The 14,013-nt window shown below is 43.5% G+C and overlaps 1 protein-coding gene across 1 annotated transcript in view; it reads right to left on the bottom strand.

Moving 5' to 3' along the window:
• The window catches only part of BMPR2 (bone morphogenetic protein receptor type 2), a 104,410-nt gene that overhangs the window by 49,898 nt on the left and 40,499 nt on the right, over positions 1-14,013 (bottom strand). The window contains exon 2 of the mRNA XM_084893178.1: positions 5,146-5,316. Coding sequence (XP_084749304.1) covers positions 5,146-5,316 — 171 coding nt within the window. The remainder of the gene's footprint in view (positions 1-5,145; positions 5,317-14,013) is intronic.

Here is a 14,013-nt window from a genome sequence, read left to right as displayed (position 1 = left end):
AACCCCCGAACCGGCAGCGTTGAGCCCCAAGTTATGGGCCAGACCCTGGGGACCCAGGCTCCGGCAGGGGGAGATGGGGCTGTGAGGCGGAATCCCAGGCGAGCAGCGAAAAGCAGGGCCCCCGGAGTCGCGCGCACAGTGCGCGCAGAGGACTGAATGTTGACTCTGATGCTGGACTACCCTAGCCGGAAGGAACAGGGCCTCCGGCGGCGCTGAGCCTCAGTCCGGACTGCTCTGAACCCCAGTTCTGGGCCAATCCCTAGGGACCCAGGCTCAAGTAGAGGGAGACGGGGCTGTGAGGTGGAGTCCTGGGAGAGCGGCGAAAGGCCGAGCCCCCGGAGTCTCGCACATTGCTTGCAAGGGAAGGAATGTTGACTCTGATGCGGGATTGCCCTGGAGGGAAGGAAACGGGAGCCCCGGCTCTGTTGGGCCCCAGTTTCAACTGCTCTGAACCCCAGTCCTGGACCAGACCCTGGGGACCCAGGCTCAAGCAGGGGGAGACGGGGCTGTGAGGCGGAATCCCAGGGGAGTGGCGAAAAGCGGAGCCCCCAGAGTCGCGCACACTGAGCACAGAGGACAGTCTGTTGACTCTGATCCTAGACTCCCCTAGCGGGAAAGAGAAAAAAAAGCTCCAGACTGGAGGAATGCGACAGGGAGCAGGAGCCCCTGCCGGACACCGGCCAGCCGGGCGCCAGCAGGGAGCCGGGCGACGGGGCCCCCAGGAGGGGGGGTGCCCCTGAGCCTTCAACCCTCTGAGCGCGGGCAATGGAGCCAAGGCCTTGGGCTGCTTCCTGGGCGGCGCCAACCCCGGCAACAGGCTGGAGCAGCGCGGGAGCCCACGGAGAACAAAGGAGTGCCACAGGCCAACCTGCTGAGTTCCCAGGACAAGGAGGAAGAAACCAAAGAAGTTCTCAATGTGAAGAAATCAAGTGAGAGCAAAAGATAGTAAAATTACTTAAGAAAGTATACAAAGAAGATCTTGAAAAATCAAAGACTAAGTCAGAACTCAACTCACCAGCCAACATTGCAACATATATGCGTTTAAAAAAAAAAAAAAAAAAAAAAGGACAGAATGTTGGAACAGCGGAGGCCAGGCCTAGAGTGCCCAGGCACAAGGCAGTGGCAACCGGGCCCGGAGCAGCAACGGCCAGGCCCCAGAGCAGCAGCAGCCAGAACCAGAGCAACAACAGCCAGCACTGGAGCAGCCAGACCTGGGGCAGTGGCAGCCAGGCCTGAGGCGGAGGCAGCCAAGCCCAGGGTGGCCAGTCCAGGAACACCCAGACCCGGAGTGGCCGGGCCCGGAGAAGCCGGGCCCATAGCAGCCAGGTTGGGAGCAGCCAGGCCCAGAACAGCAGTAGCCAAGCCCAGAGCATCCAGGCTGGGAGCGGCCAGACTCGGAGCGGCCCGGCCTGGGGCAGCCGGGCCCAGAGCAGCCGGGTCTGGTGCGGCCAGGCCCGGAGCAGCGGCTGCCAGGCTGGGAGCGGCCAGGCCCGGAGCAGCGGCTGCCAGGCTGGGAGCGGCCAGGCCCGGAGCAGCCGGGTCTGGTGCGGCCAGGCCCGGAGCAGCGGCTGCCAGGCTGGGAGCGGCCAGGCCCGGAGCAGCCGGGTCTGGTGCGGCCAGGCCCGGAGCAGCGGCTGCCAGGCTGGGAGCGGCCAGGCTTGGAGCAGCCGGGTCCGGTGCGGCCAGGCCCGGAGCAGCGGTTGCCAGGCTGGGAGCAGCCAGGCCCGGAGCAGCCGGGTCTGGTGTGGTCAGGCCCGGAGGAGCAGCTGCCAGGCTGGGAGCGGCCAGGCCCAGAACAGCTGGGTCGGGTGCGGCCAGGCCCGGAGCAGCAGCTCCCAGGCTGGAAGTAGCCAGGCCCGGAGCAGCAGCTCCCAGGCTGGGAGTAGCCAGGCCCGGAGCAGCGGCTCCCAGGCTGGGAGCGGCCAGGCCCGGAGCAGCCAGGTCTGGTGCGGCCAGGCCCGGAGCAGCAGCTGCCAGGCTGGGAGCGACCAGGCCCGGAGCGGCCGGCCCTGGAGCAGCCGGGCCCAGAGCAGCCGGGTCGAGTGCGGCCAGGCCCGGAGCAGCAGCAGCCAAGTCCAGAGCAACTAGGTCGGGAGCGGCAGTGACCAGACCCGGAGCAGCTGGTTGTGGAACAAACCAGAGCAACAGAGGCCAGGCCCGGAGCAGCCAGGCCCGGAACAGCTCACTCTTCGCCTGCCCCCGGCCCAAGGCTGCATCTCAGACATGCTGGAAACTTTTGTGGGAACTTGAGGGTCTGCTGAATCAAGTGATGAAGGCTTAGATCTGGATGTGTTGAGTTAGTATAGCGCTGGGGTGTTGATCTGTGAGTGCCTTGGGTGGGGCCTGGATGAGGCTGGTTGACCTATTTGGAAATGTCTTTTGTGTGAAATGTATCATTGGGCATGTGGAGGTATTATTGATATGAGAAAATGCTAAGTAACTGATTTACTATCTGAAAAGGGATTTACTATCGGGGAAAGGGAGGGAGGAAGAGACTGAACATAAACTGCACCTATGGATGAGGACAATGGGGGATGGGGAGGGGGCGGAGGGTAGGGTGGGAACCTGGTGGAGGGGGGAAGAAATGAGGATCCTTTGTAATAATATGAACAATAAAGATTGATTTAAAATAAATAAATAATAAATAAATAAATAAATAAATAAATAAATGAAAAGAAAAGAATTGGGTGTGAAATCATTTATACAGTTTATCCTAACTTTGGGTAACAAAAAGTACACACATGTATAAACACAGAGGAACACAGAAAACACACCTAATAGAATAAATTAATAGAGTTTAAAAATTTTCTTAGGAGTATGGAATTGTATGTGTTTATTTCTCTTAGGTTCCTGTATTTTCTAAATTTCATACAATAAGGCTATATTATTATAATATCATTATAATAAAAAATATATTATTAAAATCATCTAAAAATCAAGTCCATTTACAAATTTGGGTTTGCGAGTGACTATATACATGGATATATAGTTCTAAATTACTGTTTTCCGGATGACAGGGAGAATCCAAGATGGCTGCACAGGTGAACACCTAGCCGCAGCCGCACACAAGAATTTCAATAAAATACAACTAAAATATAAAATAGACATTACCCAGAACTACAGGAAAGTCGACTGACTGGAAATTCTACAACGAGAAGCAAGGAGAAAACCAGAAGGAAGAGCGGAGGAGCTGTAAAAGCCTAAGGTACAGAGACAGGCAGCACGTGAGCGGAGCGGATGGAGCCGGAGAGGAGGGAGGCTGAGTGCCTGGCTGGTGTTCCCTAGCCGGAATGAGATAAAAGCTCCGACTGTGCTGGGCCCCAGTTCCAACTGCTCTGAACCCCAGTTCTAGGCCAGACCCCAGGGACCCAGGCTCATCCATAGGGAGCTGGGCTGTAAGGCGGAACCCCGGGGGAGCGGCGAAAGGAGGTCCCGGAGGCACGCACATTGTGCTCAGAGAAGGGACGGTTGGCTGTGCCACGGGATTGCCCTGGCGGGAAGGAGACTGGGGCTCCAGACTGCTCTGAATGCCACCTCCAATCCCACTTCCAACTGAACTGAACCCCAGCTCATTGGGGGAGAGCCTAGAGTGTTTGATAGCAGGCGAAAATCGAGGGCACCTTTCTCTCAGAGGTGCTTGCAGCGAGTACTGAAGGACCCTGAGACTCAGGAGCCGCACAGGGCGGGGCTGACAGAAGCCACGGCTGTAGGCTCCACCCTGAAACTCCGCCCCATCAGGGAAGCTGCAAAAATGCGACAATGAAATAGATCACAAACGAAAGAAATGAAGGACAAAAAGCGACTGGAAATAGAGTTCAAATCTACGCTTATAAGGTTTTTCAAGAATTTCATAGAAAAGGTAGATAAGACCTATGAGGATATGAAAAGGGATCAATTAGAATTAATAAGGAATCAACGAGAAATGGTAAGGGATCAACAAGAAATAAAGAATACATTGTCTGAAATAAAAAATATTATACAGAGTCCTAAAAACAGAATGGAAGATAGCAAGAATCAAGTCAAAGATTTGGAACATAAAGAGCCAAAAGACACTCCTCCGCAAAAGCAAGAAGACAAGAGAATCCAGAAAGTTGAAGATAATGTAAGAAACCTCTGGGACAACTTCAAGCGAACCAACATCAGAATTATGGGGTCCCAGAAGATGAGAGAGAGCAAGATATCGAAAACATACTGAAAGAAATAGTGACAGAAAACTTCCCCCACCTGGTGAAAGAATTAGACTTAAAAGTCCAGGAAGCGCACAGAACTCCAAACAAAAGGAATCCAAAGAGGACCACACCAAGACAAATCATAATTAAAATTCCAAGAGCAAAAGACAGAGAAAGAATATTAAAAGCAGCAAGAGCAAAGCAGGTAGTTACCTATAAAGGAGCACCTATACGATTGTCAGCTGATTTCTCAACAGAAACCATGCAGGCCAGAAGGGAATGGCAAGAAATATTCAAGGTGATGAATACTAAGAACCTACAGTCAAAGATAATCTATCCAGCAAAGCTATCACTCAGAATCGAAGGTCAGATAAAGAGCTTCACTAATAAATAAATAGCTAAAGGAGTTCATCACCACCAAACCAGAATTATATGAATTGCTGAAGGGGGTTCTTTCAGAAGAGAAAGTAAATAAAGATAAAAATTATGAACAACAAATACGTAACTATCAACAAGTGAATCTAAAAACCAAGGAAATTAAAAAAAAAAAATCTGATGAACAATATTAACTGGTGAATATAATAGAATCAGAGGTTGGAAGGGGAGTGAACTGACGATTCTTGGGGAAAAGGGGAGAGAGGGGCATGGGAAGAGACTGAACATAAACTGTGCACCTATGGATGAGGACAATGAGGGATGGGGAAAGGGCAGAGGGTGGGATGGGAACAAAAAAAAAATAAAAAAATAAAATGGTTCTTAGATGGGGGTTTTTTTGGGGGGGAGGGAGGATTCTACACCTAAGTTAACCCTGTTATTTGAATTCTCTTTGGGGGATTGGGATCTAAGCTTAAATTAATAAAAACTTTTTCTTAAAAAAAAAAATTACTGTTTTCCAGGCGAGAGTTTTAATGCTTTTCAGATAAACTTCAATTTTATAAAACACAAAGTTATATCATGTAAGAAAAGTAGTACTTGCCTTGTTTTACAAGATTGATGTCCCCTTTTGACTTCTCCCAGAGTCCATAGCAGGTGCTGCCTTTTGAGCATAATATGGTTCCATTTTCATGAGAGATTCGACTCTCGCCTATCCCAAGGTCTTGTTGATAAGGATCTTTAAATGCACATAGACGTTCTTGATTCTGAGAAGCTAAATTAAAGAAAATAAAAGAATGACATTAATTTTAAGGTAAAATTTGCAAAACATTATTATGTAAAATCTTAAGAGTCTTTTTAAAAAGCATTGTAAAGTTCCCTACTCAATTCCTAACAAGGGTGAAATAAATTTGTAGTTTCATATTTATTTAATAACTTCTCTCTTTCCATTAATGTGTAACCTCCAAATAAGAAGTAAACTTGAAAATTCATTTTCCAAAAGCAACTCCCCTCTTACAAAAGTTATTACCACTTTCTCCTATTAAATAGTTTTAATGTCTGAATAAAGAAATGTAAAAAATAGCCCTAGCTGATTTGGCTCAGTGGATAGAGCATCGGCCTGCGGACTGAAGGGTCCCAGGTTTGATTCTAGTCAAGGGCACATGCCTGAGTTGCAGGTTCAATCCCCAGTGTGGGGCATGCAGGAGGTGGCCAATCAGTGATTCTTTCTCATCATCGATGCTTCTATCTCCCTCTCCCTTCCTCTCTGAAATCAATATATATATATATATATATATATATATATATATATATATATATATATATATATATATATATATATATATATATATATATATATATTTAAATATCCATGCTCTAGCCCTGGCCAGTGTGCTCTATGGTTACAGTGTTGGATTGTGCACCAGAGGGTCTCTGGTTCGATTCCGGGTCAAAGGCACATCCCACCCTGGTTGGAGTGCATGCTGCAGGCAACCGATTGATGTGTTTCACATCCATGTTTGTTTTTAAAAACTATAGCTACTGCCCTAGCCAGTTTGGCTCAGTAGATAGAGTTTGGTCTGCAGGCTTCATGAAGGGAGGGTCCCAGGTTTGATTCCTGTCAAAGGCACATGCCCGGATTTCGGTCTCGATCAATAAAAATTTTTGATTTTTTAAAGAAGCTACGGCTTCAAGTGATTAAAAGTAAATGACTTTTTGTTTTTAAAAATATCAATTTGATAGCCAGAAGAAGAAATGCTCAATATATATCCCTTATATTGAAGCGATAACCCAAATTTAGTTTCAATGCCAATCAATTCTTTTTTTCATAAACATAATTAATTTAACTAATTTCAAGAGAACATTTGCCACATAATTCATCAGCTAACAAATATTTACCAACGTTACTGAGAATACCAAAGAAGTAAATGGTTTTCAAAAGCAACAGCTGGTTTCTTAAAGTAGACTTTCCTAATGTGTTTAGCCAGAATTATTACACTTGGCCAATGCACATTCTGATTTATTTCTTCATTTTGGATGTATCTTATTTAGTGTGGTTTAATTCACTAGTACCTTATTTAGGACTGGAGATGATTCATTAAAATGTTTCTGAACCCAAAAAACTAAGGACCAAACTCTGGAGAAAGAATGAAAGAGACACAACTGTGTGCCCAAGCCAATTTAGACTCCTAGCCTTGTCATATTACAACAGAAAGCACCTTCAAAGTGTTGAGCTAGACCAGTGGTTGGCAAACTCATTAGTCAACGGAGCCAAATATCAACAGTACAACAATTGAAATTTCTTTTGAGAGCCAAATTTTTTAAACTTAAACTTCTTCTAACGCCACTTCTTCAAAATAGATGTGCACAGGCCGTGGTATTTTGAGGAAGAGCCACACTCAAGGGGCAAAGAGCTGCATGTGATTCGCAAGCCACAGTTTACCGACCACGGAGCTAGACCAATAGGGTATTCACAAGTAGATAATACAGAGTTCTTAAGTACCTTCTAATGGTTTTTTTGGACACAAACAATAATTACTAAATTTATTAATCAAATGATAATTACTGAAAAATAAATGTGACTTGATTTCAACAATTTAAAACCACTTCAGGAAGTCTTCTAGAAGATATTAATATCAACTAAATGTCCAGAAAATATACTAAAAATAATTCTAAGGTATTAACCTAATTATGATTCTACCATATTTTTATCACATGCACTCACTTATTCAATTTCCTTTAATGACAATCTAAATTATATTTTAGATTATCTTATACATTAAATACCAGTATTTCCTTAGATTATCCACTAATTTGCAAATTTTATCAAATTATAAAAATTAAATATATTTCTACATACAAAGTACATGCAACACAAATTCATACTTAAAAGATTCAAACTATAAACATAAACTCTGTAATGTGAAAAAACATACCTATGAGGCATAATTTCTTTCCCTGCCTACTCCATTTCTTTTCTTTTGATAGATCCTGCCTCAGGTTTATCTGTACAAATAGCACAGGAGGACACCAGCGCCATGCAGACAGCAGCCCAGGGGTCCCGCCAGTCTTTCTGTCCTCACATTGGCAGTCAGAGGCCTCTACTGTGGAGCCTTAGTGGGGGGGCTGGGCACTAAGAGTGAGAGCCTGGGCACTTTTGGGGACGGGAGCCTGAGCCCCTTTGGGAGCCTGAGCTGCAGCTGCACCTATAGCCTGGGGCTTGGTTTCAGCCTTGGCCTTGCTGGGCTTTGGCAGCAGAGCCTGAGCCTCTTGGCAATGCGGACACAAGCACATTTCCCATGTTTGGGATGAGCAATGAAGGCAAATCGACTGAGCTTGCATCTGCTGCCCTTTGGGATACTGGGCTCTCCTGTGTTTCCCTCTCCCTTGCTCCGCTCCCAAATAAGCTGAACTGATTATCAAAGCAATAGAAATACAATTGGAGGAGACTAAATTATATCTTTAACTAGAGGCTCGGTGCACGAAATTCATGCACTCAGGGAGAAGAGGGGGCTTAGCTTCTTGCTGTCTGGGACCCCTTGGGGGATGTCCAACTGATGGCTCCCACGGGGAGTGGGCCCAAGCTGGCAGACAGACATCTTTAGTGCTGCCACAGAGGCAGGAGAGGCTGTGCTTGCCGCTGTGCTTGCCAGCTGTGAACCAGGCTTCTGGCTGAATGGCAATCCTCCTGTGGGAGTGCACTGACCACCAGGGGGCAGCTCCTGTGTTAAGTGTCTGCCCCCTGGTGATCAGTGCATGTCATAGCAAGCAGTTGGATTACATTAACATATTATGCTTTGATTGGTTGAACGGCCAACTGGATGACCAGACACTTAGCATATTAGGCTTTTATTATATAGGATATCCTCAGTTTTCACTAAAAATATATTTTTTTCTTAAAATAACTTCAGCCTATTTTTCAGGAATTATTTTATGATAGTGACATTAGTACAGGTCAATTATAATGTGATATTTTAAGAGTAACTTTCCAAATTATGATTCAGCAAATTCTTATTCTAACTAAACTTCCCTGGTCAAAACAAAGAAAGTTTATTTTGTAAAACAGTGTTTGTAGCTTTTTAAAATGCTATTTGTAGAATGTGTCTTAGCAATATCTCTATACAAAGTTTTGAATTCTTCATAAATAATGTAGGAAAAGCAGGGATAAAACAAAGAGTACAAGAAACAGGATAGCCTAGCGTTATATTGTCACAGATCACATGCAGAAACCTGATCATTTACAAGTCAGTGTTCTAAATTTGCCATTAGCCAGACAAATTTTATTTAATCAAGTCTGGTCGATGAGCTCTTTTAAGGGATATCCTTAACCAGGTATACTGATTAGAGATGGGTTTTTGTTTTTTTAATTGCTCTCATTTTAAACAGGTGGTATTTGGTTATAATAAGCACTAAATCAACTTTGATTAACATAACTACGTTAAACTAAAAAGAATCTCATCCAAATTGCTAATAGAGGCATCATCATAAAAGACAGAGCTGATTATGCTTAAAATATGTTAGCTCCCTGATGCTCTTAGAATTAAATCCAAACTCTACAATGTGCATATAAAGTCCTTTATGATATAGTAGAGGCCCAATGCACAATTTCATGCAAGGGGCTCAGCCCTCACAGCCCCGGCTGCCTCAGCCTCACAGCCCCAACTTCTCCGGAAGATCATCCAGACGGTTATGATAGTCATTTTAATTACATATTTGCTCCTTATTATATAGGAAGATATCCAATAGAGATTTGTGTGTGTGTGTGTGTGTGTGTGTGTGTGTTTTTAAATATACTTTATTGATTTTTTTTTTTTTTTTTTTTTACAGAGAGGAAGGGAGAGAGATAGAGAGCTAGAAACGTCAATGAGAGAGAAACATCGACCAGCTGCCTCCTGCCTACCCCCTACCAGGGATGTGCCCAAAACCAATGTACATGCCCTTGACCGGAATCGAACCTGGGACCTTTCCAAACCGGCTTCTGCCAATAGAGATGTTTGATCACTTTTTTGAGGCCTGGCAACTTCTATTTTTGTAAGTCCCTTCCTCCATAAAAACTATTGAAAATTATGGGTTTGTTTTTTTTAATTTATAAATGCAGTGGTATAAAGAGAATATATTAGTATTATATACTAAAACATCTTCTTCAACCTTTTTCAAAAGTCCATTTTTCCTTTCTGATTTTAAAAGAAATTAAAACTTTCATGGATCTCCACTAATACTGTGTATCATCGTCCCTATGCCTACAGTCTTAATGGGTAACGTACCTTTGCTATTCATCTCACTTCTCTATGCTCTGTTCCCACCACATAATACGCCAAGGCCTTTCCTACCTATACTATAATGTTCCCACTATCCAAAATGTCATTTTTCCTGCTCTTCGGTAAAGTCTATAGACTATTAAGTGATGTGCTCTTCGTCCCTAAAACTTAACTCATATATGTTTCAGCATTATATTTTATCTGTTAACATGTGTGCCTCCCCAACCAAGCCAGAGGCTGACTTCATTTGTTCTAAGAGCAAGATCAGGTTTATTTAACTCATTTTATATAGTACTAATCCCCAACAGTGTTAGGAGCAGACAGTTTTCATATCTACATATATTGTATTCAATAGCACATTCCCATTCAAATGTTACCAAAATCTAAGCAATAATCATCTCATCCTTCTACCATATTACAATAAATAATACAGTAAATATAGTATGAATGTAGAGGCAATGTTATTTTCCCTCTCATATCTAGACAAATTACTGAGAAGTAATCATTTTTGTTTACATATGCTTACTGAATCAGTATTCACTAACCATATGCAGCATTTAATTCCCAGAAACAGATGCAACATGTCTAGAATACTCAGCTGTTTTGAATTTCCCACTTCTTGCTACACTACCGAGAAAGTACAGTGTAAAGGTATAGCATAATTTGATCATATCTGTATCAGTTAACTGTCAGTATACACATAAATCTGTAATAAGTGTTATGCATATAATAAAAAATACTACTTATTTCCTTTTATGAGAAAAGAAAAAAATGCTTATTCTGAAAACATTAACTATTTGCTCTTTCCCCTTTTTGCCAAACTAGTGGCCCAGTGCACAAAATTTGTGCACATTAAAAGAGACTTAGCCGAAACCGGTTTGGCTCAGTGGATAAAGCATCGGCTTGCGGACTCAAGGATCCCAGGCTCGATTCCGGTCAAGGGCATGTATAATAGCTTGGTTGCAGGCACATCCCCAGTAGGGGGTGTGGAGGCAACTGATCGATGTCTCTCATTGATCTTTCTAGCTCTCTGTCCCTCTCCCTTCCTCTCTGAAAAAAAAATCAATAAAACTGCCGAAACCGGTTTTGCTCAGTGGATAGAGCGTTGGCCTGTGGACTGAAAGGTCCGAGGTTCGATTCCGGTTGAGGACATGTACCTTGGTTGCGGGCACATACCCAGTGGGAGGTGTGCAAGAGGCAGCTAATCGATGTTTCTCTCTCATCGATGTTTCTAACTATCTATCACTCTCTCTTCCTCTCTGTAAAAACTCAATAAAATATATTTTAAAAAATCAATAAAATATATTTTCTTAAAAAGAGAATTAGAGAAAATATTTTAATATTGCTATTTGCCCTTTCTCTATAATAGAAGTGTCAGTGATGAAAGAAAATTAGTAAAATGCATATGAAAATCTTCCTCCTGTCAGAGTCTGGGGCATGCTGCGGGATGCAGAATCAAGTCCCCGCCCACCCGAGCACGCCTCGAAATCACGCAAGATTCAGACCCAGCTGGCCCCACCCCCATCAAGTCCCACGGGGGGGGGGGGGGGGGGGGGGGGGAGCGCACGAGCACAGCCTCAGGTCCCCCGTCAAGCCCTGCTGGTGGGAGCACAGCCTCAGGTCCCCTATCAAGCCCCACTGGATGAAGGGTGAAGCCTTATGTCCCTCGGGCCCAACACCAGGGCAGGGGGCATGTCCTGAGGTCCCCTGGCCCAGCACCGAGGTGGGGGGCAAGCCTTGATGTTCCCCATCAAGCTCCACTGGGAAGGGAGCATGTCCTGAGGTCCCCTGAATGGGAGCCGGGGCAGGAGACATGGCTTGAGGTCCCCCGGCCCAGTACCGAAGCGAGGGACGCGACCTGAGGTCCCCTGTCAAGCTCCACCAAGTAGGAAACACAGCCTCAGGTCCCCTGGCCTGGTGCCAGGGCACTGGGTGCAGCTTGAGTTCCGCTGGCCCAGGCCGGGGTGGGGGGTGCACCTTGAGGTCCCCCATAAAGCGCTGACAGACGGGGGGCATGGCCTGATGTCCCCCATCAAGCCCCAGTGGGCAGGGATGAGGGTGCAGTCTCAGGTCTCCTGCCCCACCCAGCTCCATGCAGCCTCAAGTCCCTGCTGATCACTCATTATGGGAACCAGCCTCCGCTGTGGGCACAGTCATCTAGTTATAGTATGACAGTCAGTTTGCATATTACCTCTTTATTAGATGGGATAAGCTTATATTATTTGATTTTTCATGAAAATATAGTCATGTATTTATATATATTTCAAAATCAAAGGTGTCCTTGAATTACCTACTTTTACATTCAATTTTTTTTCAATTTTAAATAACTACAAATTCATAGGTAGTTTAAATGAAATAGAGACTGACAAAAGTCAGATGTTCACACTGATCTCTCTTCAGTGTGAACATCTGACACAGTAACTGTTCAGTATCAAAACCATAAAATTGACATTAGCACAATCCAATGAGTTTATCCAGATTTTACCAATTATACAAGCACTCATCGGTATATGTGAATGTAAATATATGCAATTCTGTCACATATTATTACAATCAAAATACTCAACTGTATTATCACAACTCCCTTATGTTAAAACTTTATAGTCTGCCAAAACCGGTTTGGCTCAGTGGATAGGGCGTTGGTCTGCGGACTGAAAGGTCCAAGGTTTGATTCCAGTCAAGGGCATGTACATTGATTGTGGGCACATCCCCAGTAAGAGATGTGCAGGAGGCAGCTAGTCAATGTTTCTCTCTCATCGATGTTTCTAGCTCTCTATCTCTCCCCCTTCCTCTCTGTAAAAAAATCAATAAAATATATTTTTTTTAAAACAAAACTTTATAGTCATCATCTCTTCATCATCCCATTCCTAACCAAGAGCAACCACCAATTTGTTCTACAACTGGATAATTCCATTATTTCATGATGTTACAAAAATGAAATAATTCAATACATATTTATTTGAGATTGACTTTTTTCACCAAGCAAAATTTCCTGAAGGTTCATCCAAGTTGTTGCATAGAGTAATATTCATGGTACGGTTGTACCACAATCTGTTTAACTTTTCACGCTTTGAAGGTCATTTGGTAGTTTCCAGTTTGGGGCTATTAGAGATAAAACTGCTATAAATATTTGTGTATATTTCTATTTTAACAGAAATTTTATTTAAAATAAGAGTAATTTCCTTGAAAAATAAATATGACATCCACAAAAAGCAATTTGACATTAAGACCATGTGCTCTACAAATAAAATACATTTGTGTCCCATCATATACAATTGTCCGTTTACAAACCATTCAAACCCCTTAACTTCCTCAGATCACTACTTCTAGTACTGGGAGAAACGCTTTGCTATGGAATCTTGTGTTAAAGAATTATTCATGTAGTATTCCTCATATGTAAACAAAGTAAAATGTGGCAAAGTAAATACCATCTAAATATGTCATTAAATATTTGAGATGAGATCCATCCATATTGTCACAAATGGGAGTATTTAATCTTTTTTATGGATTAGTATTCCATTATATATGTACCAATTCTTTATCCAATCATCATCAGTTGAAGGACACTTAGAGTATTTCTATATCTTGGCTATTGTGAATAAAACTGCAATGAACCAAGGGGTATAAACACATTTACAAAAAAGTGTTTTCAAATTTTTGGGGTAGATACCCAGAAAAAAAAAACACTAGATCATATGGTAACTCCATATTTAATTTTTTGAGGAACCTCCATACTGCTTTCTATAGAGGCTGCACCAATTTATATTCCCACCTGCAATGTATGAGGGGGTTCCCCTTTCTTCCTCCATATTTTCTCCAACACTTATTATTTCTTGTCTTACTGATAATAACCATTTTAACAGATGTGAAGTGGTATATCATTATGATTTGGATGTGCATTTCCCTTATAACTAGTGAAATTGAGCATCCTTTCTGTTGTAATAATCAGTGATAGATAAGAGACCAAAATATACAACCATATACTTTATCCTTTTCACATCCCATTCATCTCCCTTTATCTCTTCCTCACATCAACCTCTCTTTTTTTAATTAACATAGTAATCCTCACCCAAGGTTATTTTTTCCATTGATTTTTGGGAGAGTGGAAGAGAGAAGGAAAGACAAAGAGAAATATAAATGTGAGAGAAACACATTGATTGTTTGCCTCCTTCCAGAGCCCCAACCAGGGCCTAGGCCAGAGAGAAGCCTACAAC

This window comes from Pipistrellus hanaki (genome assembly GCF_964339955.1).
Source record: "Pipistrellus hanaki genome assembly, chromosome: 8".
NCBI classification, from domain to species: Eukaryota; Metazoa; Chordata; class Mammalia; order Chiroptera; family Vespertilionidae; genus Pipistrellus; species Pipistrellus hanaki.
Note: the sequence above shows the minus strand (reverse complement) of the source record. Positions and strands in the feature narration are given on the sequence as shown.